This window comes from Leucopleurus acutus (genome assembly GCF_964270905.1).
Source record: "Leucopleurus acutus genome assembly, chromosome: 19".
NCBI classification, from domain to species: domain Eukaryota; kingdom Metazoa; phylum Chordata; class Mammalia; order Artiodactyla; family Delphinidae; genus Leucopleurus; species Leucopleurus acutus.
Window position 1 is genome coordinate 46,505,637 of NC_139161.1, and position 19,346 is coordinate 46,524,982.

The following is a 19,346-nucleotide window of genomic DNA, read 5'->3' on the forward strand; positions in this document are numbered from 1 at the left end:
TTCTGTGGTAATGATAAGGTTATATAGCTAATACAAACCAAGAAAACTAACTAAAAAAAAATTGGAAACATTCAGTAAGTTGATGACTTATAAAATTAATATATAAAAGCAAGTAGTTTTCCTACACACAAACAGTAATCTGTTAGAAAGTACAATGGAAGAAACTATAAAAATTTTATGTATAATTTAATAAGAATGTATAGGATTTATATGTATAAAACTCTACTGAGGAACATAAAAGAAGGTTTACTCTGCTTTTATTTATTTTTTGCGGTATGCAGGCCTCTCACTGTTGTGGCCTCTCCCGTTGCGGAGCACAGGCTCCGGACGCGCAGGCTCAGTGGCCATGGCTCACGGGCCCAGCCGCTCCGCGGCATGTGGGATCTTCCCAGACCGGGGCACGGACCCATGTCCCCTGCTTCGGCAGGCAGACTGTGAACCACTGTGCCACCAGGAAAGCCCTTACTCTGCTTTTGGATGGGATGATTTCTCTTTAAATCAGCCTATATATTGAATCTTATCCCAGTGGAAATAACAGGGGTTTTTGTTTGTTTCATTTTTTAAAAAACAGCAAAATGACACCAAAGTTTATTTGGAATTATAGTCATATAAGAATAACCAAGAAAAAAACCCATGTGAAAATGAAGATAAGTAGTAAAGGATGCCTAATTCTGCCACCTGTTAAAACCTGTTAAGAAGCTAGAATAATTAAAACAGTTTGATTCTGGAGAAAAAGTAGATGAATAGAGTAGAGTTCATATATAGACTCAAACATGCATGAAAATTTATCTTCTGATAAAGGTGCTATTTTGAATCAATGGAAAAAAGAGGGATTATAAAATAAATAAAGCTGTAACAATTTGCTAACTATTTGAGGGGAAAAACCCCTCAATTTCTATCTCATTCCTCCTATCCAGAGTAAATTCCAAATGGATCAAAGATTTATATGTAGAAAAAGAAACAATAAAATTTCAGAGTAAAGCATGGGTGAAATTGTACATTTTGGGGTAGTAAAGGACTTCCCTAAGCAAGACCTGATACCAGAAACTATAATAAATGACTAGTTTGCTTAATATACAGAGATAATAGAAATAAGAAAAAAGCAACCCAGTAGAAAAATGGGCAAAGGATATGAACTTGTTTACAGAAAATGAGTGGCCAAAATCATAAAAATATGGTCAGCCACATTCCCAAATGAAAATATACAAATCAAAATGAGATATGGAAAAAAAATGAGATATGATTTTTCACCTGTCAAGTTAGCAAATATTGAAGCATTTGTAACCCATTGTTGGCAAGAGTGTAGAAAAATGGGCATTCATCCATTTGCTGGGCATGTAAGTTGCTGTAGTCTTTCTAGAAGGCATTTTATTTTAACACTATCAAATTCATGTAAGATTCTTTGACCCAGTTATTCTGCTAGGCATTTACCCTTTAAATACATTTAGTTCAATAAAATATATACACAAGAGTGTTTATTGAAGCATTTTTTTAACAGCAAAAAAAAGGCAACTAAAATGTTTATCAGTAGAGAATTTATTAAATTACTATAGTCATAATTTAAAAATTAAATATTAAAAAGAACGTAGATTTCAATTTGCTGATATGGAAGGATTACTTCATACTTTATGAACTACAAAAAATAAGGTTGCAGCAGAATATAGTATGATTTCTTTATCATAAATGAAAGAAATGATAAACTCATATATGCAAAAACATATTTCCTGAAAGAAACTGAAAGAAAGTGATCATAATATTAAGAACTGTGGAGCAAGATGGTTTTTACTTCTGTTCTTTTTGGTGCTGTTTTAGTTCATGGTACCCCATGTTCATGTATTATTTTTCTTTTTAAAGGGCTCTCTGGGAGGTGGCATTATGTTTTTTATCTTTTTTATATACTGATCTGAATTTTTTAAAGTAATGAATACTCCTAAGTTACTTAAAAATATGGTAGAAAAAGAAAGGAAAATATTTAAAATTATTTTATTCTTTACAGCTCTCTTCTGTTCTTCTTTTGATTAGTTTAGGAATTAAATTTCTGCAGGAGTTCCAAAAAGGTGAAATTTGAAAATAAGCCCCATTGGGTACACTGATGAGTAGAAGGAGCCTCTTAAGTTTTATCCTAGGCTATTTGAAGTCATGTTATCTGAGAATTATTTTTTCTTTACAATTCTGCCCCATAAGACAAGGTACTAGGGGATACAAAGGATAGTGATTTAGTGGCACTGTTACCCTACCTCCAAATTGTTTTCATTTGAAAGAAGTTGGTCACTCTTCAGGAAAGTGATTATAATGTTATTTTTACCTCTTGGCAATTTGATTTCTTAAATAGCAGTTTTCTGGGCAGAAATTTGTAATATAACAATACATAACTGGCTCAATAAGATGAAAATTTATAGTTAGCTAGTGTTGATTCTAGATGTTGATTGATTGCAGGATTATACACATGAATTCCATAAAACCAAAGCAAACTTTGTGGCAATACGGGAAAGGGAGAATCTCATGGGATCAGTACGAAAGGATATTGAGTAAGTTACCTTTTATATTTTTTTGTAGGATGTTTATTCAGAATCAGATTTAGAGTATATCCATGATTAACAGCAAATTGAGTGGTAGAACCATGGTTTAGATTTCAAGGTTTCTAATTCCCATTTCACTGTTCTTTAAACATTGCTGCTCCAGTATAGTCCTAATCTACTTTGCTGTCTTATCTCCAGTTTCCCCTAGTTTTATCATTGGCTCCTGCCAACCTTGACTTTCCTGTCTTAATTCAAAGTCCAGTTTAGATGATGTCTTCATGAGTTCTTCTCTGATCTCCTACCACCCACCTTAAGCATTATAACGTTACCAATAAATGAAGCTGTCCGTGTTTCCCTTCCTGATTACCGTCTATCCCCCTACCCTCTCCCTTGCCCCAACAATTACATATCAATACTTAGGTAGCTATCAAAGCAGCCTTTACTTCCCTGGAATCTGAAATCTGTTTTTTCCAGATTTTATACAGACTCATAACTTTAGTCAAATTATTTAAAGACTCCCAACATTTTTATGCTGCTCTTAAGCCATAATTTTAAAAATGTATTCTTTTCTTCCATTCCTTTACCTCACCTTTAATAATATATTCTAGCATTTTATACACATTTTCAAAATGTTTTTCACAGCTGTACATGACTGACAGGGTTAAATCCATTGGGCATCTAATTAAAGCTGCAGACTTTCCACTTTTGGACCATCTGTTGATGCCTATCATTGTCTCACTTGTGATAAGCTTAAGTTTCATAAGTATGATACTTATGTTTCATGAACTATGATGTGTACTACCATCTCATGAACTGATATATATCATGTGTACTCTGATAAACATTTTCTTAGAGTTCCTTTATTTTGTTGTAACAGTAAGACAGTTTTGCAGGAGAGATCATTTAATATTCATCCCATGTAAAATTTTTGTCCAAAACTCTAAACCAGGATTATCCAGTCACTAGTTGTGTTTCTACCTCCAGAAATTATCTTGGAAAATTAATTTTTATTGTTTGTCTGTGTTTTATCTATGTTTCTTATATTTAGTCATATGTACTTTGTATAACATATAGGAGTGAAAAAAATGAAACATTTTTGCCATATTAGGAATTTTGGAATATTTTTAGTTCTCTGGCACATATGTAAGTCTTGTGTCTGTTTTCTGTATAGTCTATTTACATAGGTATTTTAAAGAATGCGTTGAGAATCAGTGTAGCGGACAGCCTTTGATGTGTAGGCTTTTAACTACCATGCAATTTGTGGGAATTGTTAGACTACATTCCAATGTAATAACTTGTTTTCTAAAAGATGATCATAAAAGAAACATGTTCATCCATTTACTAAACTATTTCCTGATTACCAACCATGAGTAAGATAATATGTCAGTCACAGTAGAAGGTAGAAATGAAAAGATCAACATGGCCCTCTAGATACTAGAGGGGAGTAAGGCACATATTCAAATTAATATAATACATGGCAGAATATGATTAGTGAAATGAGATATAGTAGTAATAACTGACATTTAAGAATTTTTTCTGCAGTTACACACTGCTTTTTCATATATTCTCTCTTTTTTGGCCTCATATAATCTTTGGGTATAGATATAAATTATTAGTCCCATTTTATAAAACTAGGTATTAAGAGTTATCAAAAAAAAAAAAAAGAGTTATCTAAGGTTAACTGGCTAGTCATCAGTCTTCCAAGTCCAGTGTGTTCTTCGTTATATCATGCTGCTTTTCCTGGTGTTTTCTTTCCCACTGCACTTTGCACATCAGCCCTACTCTCAGCTAGTGATTCAGTTTTAGCAGCATGACCCTCTTTTGTCTTACTGCGGTATATGTGCAGTTACTTAAATTTTATATTTTGTTCTTGATACTTTGTAAGTAAGGAACTGAAACGTGTAAGTGTTGATAGTAATGATACAAAGCGTTTTCTAGTAAATTGTAATGAACTTAAGACCAGGATAGAAATCCTTAAGTATGCCACAACTGGCAGATCTTTAGCTTCCTTTTTGTGTTCCTTAGACTTCAGTTGATGGACTGCGTGTATCGTTGTGAAGGGAAACATTCCATTTCAATAGCTTCCCCACCCCATGTGCTGTGTAGTAATCAATCCAAAGTAGTATTCCCGGACTTCCCTGGTGGCGCAGTGGTTAAGAATCTGCCTGCCGATGCAGGGGACACGGGTTCGAGCCCTGGTCCGGGAAGATCCCACATGCAGCGGAACAGCCAAGCCCAAGAGCCACAACTACTGAAGCCCGTGCATCTAGAGCCCGAGCACCACAACGAAGAGTAGCCTCCACTCACTGCAGCTAGAGAAAGCCCGTGCGCAGCAACGAAGACCCAATGCGTCCAAAAATAAAACAAACCAAAAAAAACCCCAACAAAGTATTATTCCCACTTGGGGAAAATAAAGATATAGGAGATAATAGACAAAGAAAGGAAAAGTAATGGCTTTAAAGGCCTCTGCTTTCTTCATCTTTTACAGTATCCTCCCAAACCTTACTCTTCAAGATGGACAATGCAAAGTTTTCTGAAGACACTCTGTTCTTCCACACCTCATGATGCTGCACACGCTCTCCTCCTTCCTGGAATAATCTTCCACTTTTTATAACTAAATTATCACTCGTTCTACAGGGTACCCTTTAAGGATTTTCTCTCTTTAAGAATGTTTCTGTATTTCTCATAGTCTCTCTAATCTACCTCCTGCCCTATAGAAATGACTGCTCTCTTCTTTTGTATATAACTATTATCATAATAGTTCCTATTACACTGAATTACAATTATATAATTTATGTACCTCTCTAAACTCTCTATGACCAACTTGTGGCTAGGTAGCATGTTTTACTATTATAATGTCTGGTACCTCACAAATGTTGAATAAATATTTGCTGAGTTAATGAATAAACGAATGAATGTATATTCTCTTTTCATGTACTTTTAGTGAGTTGGAATTTTTGGCAACTGATACAAAATAAACACTTTTAGAAGAGTTATTAATAAATGTATATAAAATCAAAAAAAGGAAAAAGTAAGATTTTTGTTTAAGAATGTTGGATTATTTTGGTGAAAAATAATAAAGTCTTAGGCCTAAGTTAGAGAGCCATTCATATTTATCTATTTATGATAGATGCTCTTTTTAGAAGGAAATGAAAAGGATTATACATTTTAATTGTTTATTCAAAACTATGGAGAGGCTCAATTTGTCCACTTTGGATATTACTTGAGTCAATCATTTAATCCTTTTTTATAACATGTACCAAGAATGTTCTTAAGTTTTCTTTATTTTTGTTCTAGGTCATATAAAAGTGGGTCTGGAGTAAACAACAGAAGAACCGAACTATTTTTGAAAGAACATGACCACCTTCGAAAGTAGGTATTATTGAAAAAATGCATACTATATAGTACCTACTTATTTATTTACATATACAGCAAACATTTTATGGTGTTTATTATAGTAAGTGCTTTATCAATGCTAATTCATTTAATTCTTTAATGATCCTATTGGGTAGAAATAGAATTGCAACTGTTCTGACCATAATTAGGAACAATATGATGCTATCAGATATACAAAATATGCATTCATTACTTGTTACCTGTAATATGTCTTTTATTGCCTTAATGTTTGTTTTCTTTAGTGAGTCTATTGCTGTAATACTTTGTCCACTACTATAGATTACTGGTAATAATAATAGTAATAATATTGATACTGACTTATGTTTGAATGGCCTGATACCACTTATATATGTCAAGAAGCTTTACAAAGGGTAATTGACCATACATCAAATTCAAAGAAAATATCTTATCTCCCAAGAACTCAGAAGAAAATACCTAAAAACTTGGATGAACGAGATACACACACACACACACACACACACACACATATAAAAACAAGCCACCATACTCTATCCCTGCTTTATCTATTTTCCTTCTGAAATACACTGGTTTCTTTCATTACTTTCTTTGTATTTTTTTATAGAACTTAAGGATCAGAAAATTACTTCTCTCTCTGAGCTCAGCCTCTAAGCACTTGAGCAGCTAATATCCGTGATAGTTAAATGATATGAATTATGTTGATATTTGCTGCTGAATGTCATAAATTAGTCATGTCCATATGACCTTAATGTGCTGTTCAATTTGTTTTTCTTTAAAGATTACCACTTTAAATATGAGCTGTTGAAATCAGAACATGGAAAGATCAAGACCTTTTTAGTAGAAGTCTGAGTGCTTCTAGTGTCAGAAAGTTATTTCTTAAAATGTTAAATATTATTGATTGGCACAAGGGGGCAGCCTTTCCTAGAGTATGTTTAGTTTATAGTTATTTATAGCTTTGGTAGTTCTTTTTGTATTTGATAGAGACCACCATAAAAAGAATTTTGCGTTATATCCAAAACTATATGAATATATTCTTGGGGTACAGAGTAATTTAAGTAATAAGATACTCAAGTAGCATAAAAATAAATATTAGCTTGCATTAACATTTTTATATTTATCAACCCCAAAAGAAGTTAAACAGAAATGCAATAGTTTAATTACTTTAAGGATGTTTTGATGCTGAAAAGAGTATACCAGAGTTATTATATAAATTGATATTCTTTATTTCATTATTTCAGAACATATTGTTTATTATAAATTTTATATGAAAAATTTTAGTTTTGCATTCATTTTAGTAATTCAGAGAAAACCCTTCAGGAGTTTAATATTGTCCATTTTACAGGAAAATAAATATAATAGTTCAGGGGCACACAGCTTAAGTAATTTGTTTAGGGTTATAAAAATGATAAGAAAATTGGCAATCAAAAGGTATTTACCATTTTGTTTCCCAGGTGATTTTATGTATGATATACTTTACATATATTCCTTTCAGCATTCTTGTGAGAAGTTAGTATGTGCTTACTCCATACAGAGAGAAACTGAGGCAGGATGAAGTTGAGTGAAACATGAGCTGATAAATGAGGGGAATTGTTAACACTAAGGCTTAATCTCAATAACAAGAGTTTAGTCATTGCTTTCAGTATTAAAGCACAGAGCTTCCAAATATGTTTTAGAAAAATCAATATTTTGTGTAAATTACAAATACTTGTTAAGTAATAAAATAATAAAAAATTATGGACTAACATATATACAAAGTAATAATGATATGAAAAAGTTTCTCTTTTTCAATGTTGTCTCTCTTTCATTTGCTAAGTGCTTTGAGGAAGAATTTTTTTAGAATAACTTTTTAACGTAAAAGCTATACGTACTTTTTATAGTACTCATTTTAGAAAGTATGAATAATAATTCAGCAACACAGAAAAGACAGTTTGAAACACTTATCAGTACAGATGCGATACCATTTTTTACTCATCAGTAGGTTGTGAGCCTTCTCCCATGTTATTTGACAATTTTTTTTGTTTGTTTTTGAATAGTTCTTTTAACTTTTAATAGTCTACATATCCTATAATACAGATAAACCATAATTCATGTAACCTAATGAGTGTTGGCCTTTTGGATTATTTCTAGTTTTTATTATTGTACATACTGAAGTCTTTGCATGTATCCATAATTATTTCCTTATGATAAATTCCTAGAATTGGCATTGTAGGATTAAAAAATATATTCATTTTTAAAGCTTTTGATATAGTATTGTCAAAATTCCCTCTAAAGTTTTGCTACTTTAGAGTCCCATTAGTAGCATATTCTGCCAGTGCTCTCAGGAACAGTTACTTGATTTTTTTCTAACTCATGCCATGAAGATAGGCGAAAATTCTCAGGCAATAGTTTTTTTTTAAATAAGAAATATATTTTCATTAGAGAAAACATAGGTCAAACAGCCAAGCACAAGAAGCATAGGTGGTCCAGTGGTTAAGACGTGAGCTTTCACTGCCGTGGGCCCAGGTTTAATCCCTGGTCCAGGAACTAAGATCCCACAAGCCACATGGAGTGGCAAAAAAAATTTAAAAAAAAAAAGAAGAAGAAGAAGTAATAGTTAAATTAACCTAAAAGTGAAATGGACAGCAAGAGATTATGTATTGCAGCAAGACCATTTGTAATGAAGAGGCCAGATTTGCTGTTAGGGTACTTTTTAGTTTGATCTCTCATGAATAAAGGTGTTTTTTTTTTTAAACTACTCAGTAACTCAGGTAACTCATTTGATTTTGCGCAGTAGGGTCATACTTTTTATGGCAAAAAGCATATTTACATTTTTATTTGATTCTTCATAAAATATTTTTTAATGTTAATGTAAATTTCTACAACTTGCTTCAAAAGTCCATATTTTTGGGCTTCCCTGGTGGCGCAGTGGTTGAGAGTCCGCCTGCCGATGCAGGGGACGCGGGTTCGTGCCCCAGTCCGGGAAGATCCCACATGCCACGGAGCAGCTAGGCCCGTGAGCCATGGCTGCTGAGCCTGCGCATCCGGAGCCTGTGCTCCACAACGGGAGAGACCACAACAGTGAGAGGCCCACGTAACACAAAAAAAAAAAAAAAAAAAAAATCCATGTTTTTGTCTTGAAAAAGAGTAAAGCAGTTTTTATAAATGAATGGTAAACTTTATTAAAAAAAAACTGACTTGGTAATGAATTGCTTTTAAAGCTCTTAATATTCTTTTTGTCTAAAAATAAATGTTGTTATCTTGTAGCAGTTTATCTTACAGAAGATAGTCATTTCTTTTCCTATTTGGTGGATAAGCTAGCTTTCATTGCTTTTTTTAAGATTTAATTTTATTTATTCTTGGCTGCATTGGGTCTTTGTTGCTGCACGTGGGCTTTCTCTAGTTGGCAGCGAGTGGGGACTACTCTTCATTGCGGTGCGCTGGCTTCTCATTGCAGTGGCTTCTTTTGTTGGAGAGCACGGGCTCTACGTGCTCAGGCTTCAGTAGTTGTGGAATGCGGGCTCAGTAGTTGTGGCTCACGGGCTCAGTAGTTCTTGCTCGTGGGCTCTAGAGCACAGGCTCAGTAGTTGTGGCACATGGGTTTAGTTGCTCCGCGGCATGTGGGATCTTCCCTGACCAGGGATCTAACCCGTGTCCCCTGCATTGGCAGGCGAATTCTTATCCACTGCGCCACCAGGGAAGTCCCTAGCTTTTTTTTTTTTAACTTGCCTTTCCCTGAGTCTCAGTATGTCAGAAGAAAATGCTGGCTTTGAATGAGTGTCAAGCTTGTAGCTGTTTGTGTTTTGCTGTACTGTGGATGCATTCCTGTGAGCTCTTTGGTTGCTGTTTAGATTAATTTCCTTTATATGTTTGTTCTCTTTCATTGCTCCCTTATATTTTCCTTTTTGAAAGGAGTATCTGAGTTAGTTTAAAGGGTGTGGGGCTGATTATATTATTGCTGTTTTTACAGCTTTTTCTTTAGAAGAATTTTGTCATTTTGAATAAAACATGTCTTCCACATTTACCTTAATGAAGTTGACAAATTTCAGAGTAGTGGTGAGAAACTTGGATTAGGACATAAGTATACACAAATAGAACGAGCCTAGGCTCTTGCTGGACTTCTTTACTGCCAGTGATCATCACCTCCACGTGAAAATTAGCCACCTTTTACCAAGGCTGCTGCCTCCATCTTCTCATCTGTGATTCTATCACTTCAAAAATCTTCAACTCTAACATTTCACTCTGACCAACACAGTTTATTCTTCCAAGACTATCTGCAGCATCACTAGCTTCTCTTTTATATTTTTCTTCTTACCTTTAACCTCTCCTACGCTCGCTAGCTTGGATCTCATAGTTGATCAACTGAAATATTCCCAACATTTGGCCTTTTCTGTGCTCCTGTCTTTTTCTGTACCCTAGTAAAATGCCAACCCGATCCACAGTCTACTGTTCTACTCCTCTATTTAAGGGTTAAAGAGAAAGCACCCAATATACAGATTAACTTTGTTTTAGATTCATTATTTCCAACCTCGTCTGAGTATTCAGCATTGCCCAGTACCTTTTGCTTGCTTGACCCAGTTTACTTGTCTCTCTCATTCTTTTCAAGAAATTTACCAGGACTTCCCTGGTGGTCCAGTGGTTAGGACTCTGCGCTTCCAATGCAGGGGGCGCGGGTTCGATCCCTGGTCAGAGAACTAAGATCCCACATGCCACAGCACGGCCAAAAGAGAGGTCCTTAGCGCCTACTTCATTGAATTTTTTTTTTTTTTAAAAGAATATTTTTTTAAATTTATTTATTTATTTATTTATTTATTTTTGGCTGTGTTGGGTCTTAGTTTCTGTGCGAGGGCTTTCTCTAGTTGCTGCAAGCGGGGGCCACTCTTCATCGCAGTGCTCGGGCCTCTCACTGTTGCAGCCTCTCTTGTTGCGGAGCACAGGCTCCAGAGGCGCAGGCTCGGTAGTTGTGGCTCACGGACCTAGTTGCTCCGCGGCATGTGGGATCTTCCCAGACCAGGGCTCGAACCCGTGTCCCCTGCATTGGCAGGCAGATTCTCAACCACTGCGCCCCCAGGGAAGGCCCTTCATTGAATTTTTAAGGTTCTTTCTCCTTAGTACAAATTCACATACAGGAATACCCTTCTTTACCCCTTTCCTGTAGTTTTTAGAGGACTAGTTTTTTTCCTGGGAAGGCTAATACATCCGTCTGGCTTCTATCTCTGTCCTTACCTGCTACCTCAGCTATTTTACTCTTCAGTCATCTTCTATACTGGCTCTGTCTCTCTAGTTTATGAATACACTTGCTGTCTCTGTGTCAGTACTCATTTCCTCCTTAGCCTATTGACTTCTTCCCTCACAGTCTACTGAGCATGTTGTCACTGGGGACATCAATGAGCTCCTGAAGGCCAAATCTAATATTGTTTGACTGCTCTGCCTCACTTGATACTCTTAATCTCTTCCCTCCTTGAAAACCTAGGCCACTGTAACACTGAAATTTACTGGTTCTCCACTTGCCTTTCTTACTACTCTTTGTTTCCTTCCTGGCTGCCTTCTGATGTAGCCTCAGAATCCTTTACATAGTGTTCTCCAGGCAGAAATTAATTAGAGCTAATCCACCACGTGAAACTTATTTGTCATCTACCCTCTCACATTAGCCCAGTTATTTGTCGTTGACGTGCATCATAACAACAATTCCTCCTCCCCAGAGATGGCAGCTATAAAGAAGACCTAGCAAAGAGAAATTGAAAGAAATTGAAATTTTCATTCAAAAATTTATAGGAAAAGCAACTGGTGAGTTTTTTTTTTTTTTTTTTTTTTTTGCGGTACGCGGGGCTCTCACTGTTGTGGCCTCTCCCATTGCGGAGCACAGGCTCCAGACACGCAGGCTCAGTGGCCATGGCTCACAGGCCCAGCCACTCCACGGCATGTGGGATTCTCCTGGACCGGGGCACGAACCCATGTCCCCTGCATCAGCAGGTGAACTCTCAACCACTGCACCACCAGGGAAGCCCAACTGGTGAGATTTTTATATTGCCAAGAATAATAAAATTAATGAGAGAGTTGAAGAAAGAGGAACAAATTCTGAAGTTATATAGACCCAGCTAAGAAGGTAAGCTGAGGAATTTCTTCTATACTTAGAGGCTCTGTTTGTTTTCATGGAAGTACTCTGATTTGTGGGAATGGCATGATTACAACTGGAATTGCAGACTGGTTATATTAAGCACATCACCTTAAAAATTCTTGACATTTTAAACAGACCTTTGGCAGTATTTCAAAGTAGTCAAAATATTTAAAATATTACATAATATGTCGGTTTCTAAATTATCATTTCATTTAGTTGGATCACATCATAAGAACATATAAATAGACATTTTAGTTTTTCCTCTTATTAACTTGCCACTTTTATCTTGACTAAGATACCTTAATGGATTTATTCCTTAAATTGGTATAATAGATAGGGAATGGGTTTTGAAGCCAAACAGATATGAGTTTAAATCCTGGTGTGAACTGTAAATTTGGGGGCAAGGGCCTTAAACCCTCTGACTCTCTACTGTCTTAAATGGGGAAAATTGAATTCTTACTTTGCACAGTGTTAAAACACTTAAAATTAGAGATAATGTGTAAAGGTTTTGCCTAGTACAGTGCCTGACATGTAGTAGACCAGTTCTCAAATTACATTGAGCCATTCTTGCCCGTAGCAGTATTAGAACAGAAAAGTAGACTAATAACTAGAATTGTGTACCTAGAGCTAGGTGACAGAGACTCCAGCCCTCTGGGGCCCTTCAATGCCAAAATGGTATGTAGGAATAAATAACTATCAGCTAACCCTGATTATCTGTTAAAGCTCAGAGTGTGTTTTTAAATCATTCCCTTCATTTATTGCTCATTGGATTTTCATTAGTATAATAAGTGGTTTAGTTATTCCTAAGCTTCATTTCTAGATAGGAGTTTTCAAATTCCAGTTGCATTCCATCTGTTTCTTTGCATTTATCTGAATGCACATATAATTTTTTGTATCAGTTTTTGTTGTTACTGTTGTTTATTGAGGTAACATTGGTCTATAACATTATATAATGAAGTTTTGTGTGTACATCATTATATTTCTACTTTTGTATATGCTACAGCTTGCTTACCACCAAAAATTTAGTTCGCATTTGCCACCACACAGTTGATCCCCTTTACCCATTTTACCTTCCCCTTCCCTTCCCTTATGGTAACCTCTACTCTGTTCTCTGTATCTATGTATTTGGTTTTGTTTGGTTTGTTCATTTATTTTGGTTTTTTGTTGTTGTTTGCATTTTTTATATTCCACATATGAGTGAAATCTTATGGTATTTGTCTTTCTCCATCTGACTTATTTCACTTAGCATAATACCCATGTTGTCACAAATGGCAATATTTAATCTTTTTTATGACTGAATAGTATTCCATTGTATATATATTTACCACATCTTCTTTATCCATTGAGATATTACCTCATACCTATTAGAATCGCTATTATAAAAAAGGCAAGAAATAACAAATGTTGGTAAGAGTATGTAGAAGAGGGAACCCTTATACACTATTGGTGGGAATGTAAATTGGTACAGCCTCTATGGAAAACAGAATGGAGATTACTCAAAAAATTAAGAGTAGAACTACCATATGATACCATTTCTGGGTATTTATCCAAAGAATATGAAAACACTAATTCAGAAAGATAGATGCACCCCTCTGTTTATTGCAGTATTATTTACAATAACTCAGATACGGAAACAACCTAAGTGCCCATCAATAGATGAATGGTTGAAGAAGATGTGGTATATATATATTCAGTTTTCATTGTTTTACCAAGCATTTGTTGAGCATCTACAATGTGGAAAGCATTGTACTGGGTGTTGGAGATAGAGAAGAGATAAAGCCTAGTGACGTTCTGCCCTGTTTTTAATGAGCTCCCCTAGGATGGGAGTCGGGGGGCAGAAGAGAAATGTTAACAGGTAATTACAGTGCATTGTAATTAAGTTTAATGTATGGAGATGTTTGTGCATACCACTATAGTATCACATTAAAGGGAATGATTAACTCTAAAGCTTCTGAAAGGGCTTTATAGAAATAAAGCATTTGATTTGAGTCTTGAAGGATGAGTAGGTATTCACTAAAGTCGACATAAGAAAAGGTTTTGGGAAAAGATGAAACTTGAACCTTATGATCATATCTTTTTTAAAAAAAAAAATCTGTATCATTCCTGATAAATGATCAATGTAGATATATTAGAAATATTCATTTATTGCCTGTCTACAAACCCTCTCCCAGATTACAGGCCTTACTCATGCCCCTGAAAGGGCAGCCTCATGAGGAGCAAGAGAAAACAGTGGAGGGATGAACTGAGAGGCCGTAGTGTTTCTGAGATTCATCTATATGTTTTGTTTTGTTTTGTTTTTGTGGTACGTGGGCTCTCACTGTTGTGACCTCTCCCATTGCGGAGCACAGGCTCCGGACGCGCAGGCCCAGCGGCCATGGCTCACGGGCCCAGCCGCTCCGCGGCATGTGGGATCTTCCCGGACCGGGGCATAAACCCGTGTCCCCTGCATCGGCAGGCGGACTCTCAACCACTGTGCCACCAGGGAAGCCCCTATATGTTTTTTATATCAGTAGTCAGTTCCTTTCTATAACTGAGTACTTTCCATTTTATGATGCTATACCACAATTTGTTTATCCATTAACCCATTGATGGATATTTGGGTTGTTTTCAATTTGGGGCTGTTACAAATAAAGCTGCTATGAATATGAATATTAAAGCTCCTAATATTCTTTCTTATAGAATTCCAATTAATAAATGTACAAGGACTGATAGAAATAGAAAATCAGTAGGTGAACAGCACAGTAATAATGGGAAAGAAAGATTCACTAAATGGATGCTAAAATTAGTGGGAATTTTGAGGAGAAACAGGGTACCTGCATATTCTCAAAGCATCTTCCCCTACGTTAATTAATTACAATAGGAAATATAGTAATTTTACAGTGGAGAAACCTGGCAGACACCACCTTAACTAAGCAGTCTAGGTTAACATCAGTAATAAGACATATTGACATGATACACAGCCTGATATGATGCTTCAGGGGCCTGACATCACTGTATGGTATTCTTGCTAAAACTGCATAAGGTCATGACCGTAACACTTTAAAATACTAGTCAGTTATTTTTGTAGAATGTCCCTCAACTTGGTTTGTCTGATATTTCTCATGACAAATTAAGGTTAGGCCATTTTGTCACAGACTAAAGGAGACTTAGGAGACATGACAACTAAATGCAATATAGGATCTTGAATTGGATCATAAAAAGGGACGTTATGCTGACACATATATATGGAATCTAAAAAGTAAAAAAAAAAAACAAAAGAAAAAAATGGTCAGAAGAACCTAGGGGCAAGACAGGAATAAAGATGCAGACCTACTAGAGATTGGACCTGAGGATACGGGGAGGGGGAAGGGTAAGCTGGGATAAAGTAAGAGAGTGGCATGGACATATATATACACTACCAAACGTAAAATAGCTAGCTAGTGGGGAGCAGCCGCATAGCACAGGGAGATCAGCTCGGTGCTTTGTGACCACCTAGAGGGGTGGGATAGGGAGGGTGGGAGGAAGGGAGACGCAAGAGGGAAGAGATATGGGGATATATGTATATGTATAGCTGATTCACTTTGTTATAAAGCAGAAACTAACACACCATTGTAAAGCAATTATACTCCAATAAAGATGTTAAAAAGGATGTTAGTAGAAAAATCGGTGAATAAAGTCTGTAGTTTAGTTAATATTCTTGTACTAATGTTAAATTCACTGATTTTGATAACTGTACTAGGGTTATGTAAGACATTAACATTAGGAAAGCAGAGTGAAGGGTATACGAGAATCCTCTGTACTATTTTTTGCAATTTTTCTGTAAGTCTAAAATTATTTCAAACTAAAAAGCTAAAAAAACCAACCAACAGAAAAACAACCATAAGCAGAATAGGAAGGAAAAGGTTCTTCCTCAACCTGATTAAAGGCATGTACAAAAACTGTTAATATCAGACTTAAGGATGAATGCTTTCTCTCTAAAATATAAAACAAGGCAAGAATGTTTGTACTAACCACATTTTACAGTATTGTATTGGAGGTCGTAGCAGGTGCAATAAGGGAGGAAAGGGATAAAAGGAATACAGCTTGGAAAGGAAGAAATAAAACTATTTTTGTCAGATAACAAGATTACATAAATAGAAAAATCCCAAAGGATTTACCTAGAAGCTATTAAATTAGTAAGTAAATGTAGCAAGGTCACAGGATGAAAGGTTATATATAATTATAAATTCTATTGCTATACTAGCAAAAACAATTAGAAAATTAAAATTTTTTAATTCCATTTATAATACGTCCCCAAATAGGAAATATCTTAAAGTAAACTGAATATAATTTGTGCAAGACCTTTATGCTGAAAACCATAAAATGCTAAGAGAAATTAAAGGAGACCTAAATAAGTGGAAAACATACCATGTTTCTGGATTGGAAGATTTCCTACTGTTAAGATGGCAATTCTCCCCAAATTGTTTTATAGATTCAATGTAATCTTATTTAAATTCCCAGCATAATTTTTTACAATCTGACTGTAAAATTTATATGGAAATGCAAAAGACCTGGAAGAGCCAAAAAATTTAGAAAATACAAACAAAGGTAGAGTACTTGCACATCTCAACTCAAGACTTACTATAAAGCTATAATAATCAAAACAGTAAGCTACTGGCATAAGATGGACCTATATAGGTTAATGGAACAGAACAGGGTTCAGAAATAAACCAACTAACATGTGGTCAATTAATTCCCAACAAAAGGTGCCAGCATAATTCAATGGGGGAAAGGAGAATATTTCCAACAAATGGTGCTGAAACAATAAGTAAGTCCCCTACATACGAACCTTCAAGTTGTGAACTTTCAAAGACGCGAACCTGCGTTCGCATGTCCAGTCACGTAAGTTAGTTCACGTGTCTGATGTACATTGTCACGTGCGTGCATCCTCTACAAGTGGTTGTGCTTTTGTGTACTTTACGGTACTGTTTATTACCAGGTAGACTCAGTCTTATTTTATACTCTGGGTTATAATCCAGCACTATCATTATTTTGTTCTTCAAACTGTTTCACCTTTGGCCATTGGGAGCTCCTGCAGATTAGCTTCTGTCATTTGACATGCCCCATCCTTTTTTTGAGCACTTCCTGTACTATCTGGCACGACAGTGTTTGTGGCTCATCTTGTATTTTCCCTGCCTTGGCTCTAGAACCAACCACTTCTCCAAGCAGCCTTGGTTCCTCTTATTGGAGAGTGGTTCAGAAACTAAGATCTGGGTGCTAGATATGCTTATTGCTATCGAAGTGTCATTCCTTCTAGGCTCTCTCTTGCTAAAAGTTTTTATCTTGAATGGGGTTGAATTTTTTCATGTATTTTAATCTGTTGAACTGATCGGATCTTTACATTATGCTTATGAAGAATATCTTTAGATTTCTTTTCTTTGACGTGTTTTTGCCTGGTTTTAGTGGAAGGGTAAGACTGGCACCATTAAAATGAGTTCTTTCTGTTTGCTGAAAGAGTTTGTGCAGGCTTGGTGTTGTTTCTTCCTTAAATATTTGATAGAATTTACTATTGAATCCATCTTAGCCTAGAGTTTTCTTTGTGGCAAGATATTTAAATTACAAATTCGGTTTCTTTTGTAGATGTAAGACTATGGCTCTGTTTCATTTATTCCTGGGCCAGAGGGTGATAGGTGATTGTGATTGGCCCAGCCTGTCACACATCCATCCTTGTGGCCAATGGACTGGAAAGTTTGTTATCAGAAGAAAGAGAATGCGGCATATACAGGGCTCCAGGGAAGTTATCAGCCAACTTAGTCACTTCAGTTTGAGTTTACTACACTCTCTTCTATACTCTAAGCCATAGACGTAGAAATAGTATAGTTAAGCAAAATCCTTTTTTCTAGTGATAGTTATTGAAGTGGACTTTTACTTTAATATTCATTCCTCCCTCCATCCCCTACCAATGAATTACGAACTTTTTATGGGTCTATAACGCCCTACATGACCAACATACTACCTGTTTTATCTCTTTCCATCCCTTCATCTGTATCACTCTCTCCCTCTACTTATTAGGTACCAGCCTGACTGGTTTTTATTCATTCCTTTCCCAAAGATATCAAGGCTTTTCCTTTCTTTCTTCTTTGTTCTTATATTTTGGTTTATCTGCTTAAAATACTCTTCTCTTAGCTTTTCATATACCTTATTCCTTGACATCTTTATGGTCTAAGCTCACTTGTCACCTCTTCAAAGAGGCCTTTTCTAACTATCTTGTCTGAAATAGACTCTCCCTTATTGTTATTTAACAAAGTACTTTTTTTTGTTTCCTTCATAGCATTTATGAGAATCTGTAATAATTTGTTCTTTTTGTTTATTTTTTTAATTATCTGACTTTTCTTAGGCTTCCTGAGGGTAGGGCCTAGTTCATCTAGTTCTTGGCAGTGTGTTGGGTCCCCAGTTCCTGTTATATCATGAACACTTAATATTTACTTGTTTGAATAACTGGATATAAGTAGAAGATGTATTAATTTTGGTTTCATATACATATGTGTATATACATGTGTGCCCCAATGTAGAAAATCTGTTTCATTCATATACTTATTCCTCAAATATTTATTGAATACATACTGTGTACAAGGTATTGGTTCCAATGCTATGTATATATGAAATCTGATTTTGAGAACTGAAGGGGATATTATTGATGTGATTTTTTGTGCTTTGCAAAATGAATTCTCCATGAAATACCTTTTAAAAATCAAATTTTTACATGGTATATAATAAAAGTCTGGCAAGCATCTCTCTTATTTACAGATGAGGAAACAAGATTCAGAGAGGACAAGGTCTCATAACTATTTAATAGTATAGCTCTTACTAAACCCACATTTCCTAACCTATTTCCATATTTGTCCCACATCACACTGCCTTCTCTGTGATTTACTTCTTTAAATCTTTATTTTTTCTTGTATTAGGGAGCCAGCATGGTGTAATGCTAATGAGAATTGAAAGACCAGTGACTTTTCACTTCTCTGAAAAGCAAGTGACCTGGCCTTTCTCTGTTTTTTCCATCTTTAAAATGGGTTAGTAGCTGTTCCCTTATGTTAGATGATTTTGAGGAAGAATGACTTAAGATTTAAGGCATTTTACAAAATTAAAAGCACTCTAAAAATCTAAAGAATTTGTTTCATATAACTTTTCAAATATGGGACTGTTGTACAAAGCAAATTACACTTAAACAGGATCAGTTACATTATTTAGTTGAGAATTTGTTTTGTTTTCAATCCATTAACTATTTAGCAGATATGATTGAGTTATCTGAGATGGCACACATATTTGTATTATAATTGTACACTTCAGTATAAATATGTCCATGAATGAGTAAAGAAAATTCTCAGGTGGAGGCTTAG

The 19,346-nt window shown here is 35.4% G+C and overlaps 1 protein-coding gene across 2 annotated transcripts in view; it reads left to right on the forward strand.

Annotated features, from left to right (window-relative positions):
• Positions 1 to 19,346, forward strand: part of GOSR1 (golgi SNAP receptor complex member 1) — a 49,947-nt gene that overhangs the window by 10,184 nt on the left and 20,417 nt on the right. For both annotated transcript variants that reach the window (XM_082861355.1, XM_082861356.1), the window contains exons 5-6: positions 2,437 to 2,528; positions 5,817 to 5,891. In XM_082861355.1, the coding sequence (XP_082717481.1) occupies positions 2,437 to 2,528; positions 5,817 to 5,891 (167 nt within the window). The remainder of the gene's footprint in view (positions 1 to 2,436; positions 2,529 to 5,816; positions 5,892 to 19,346) is intronic.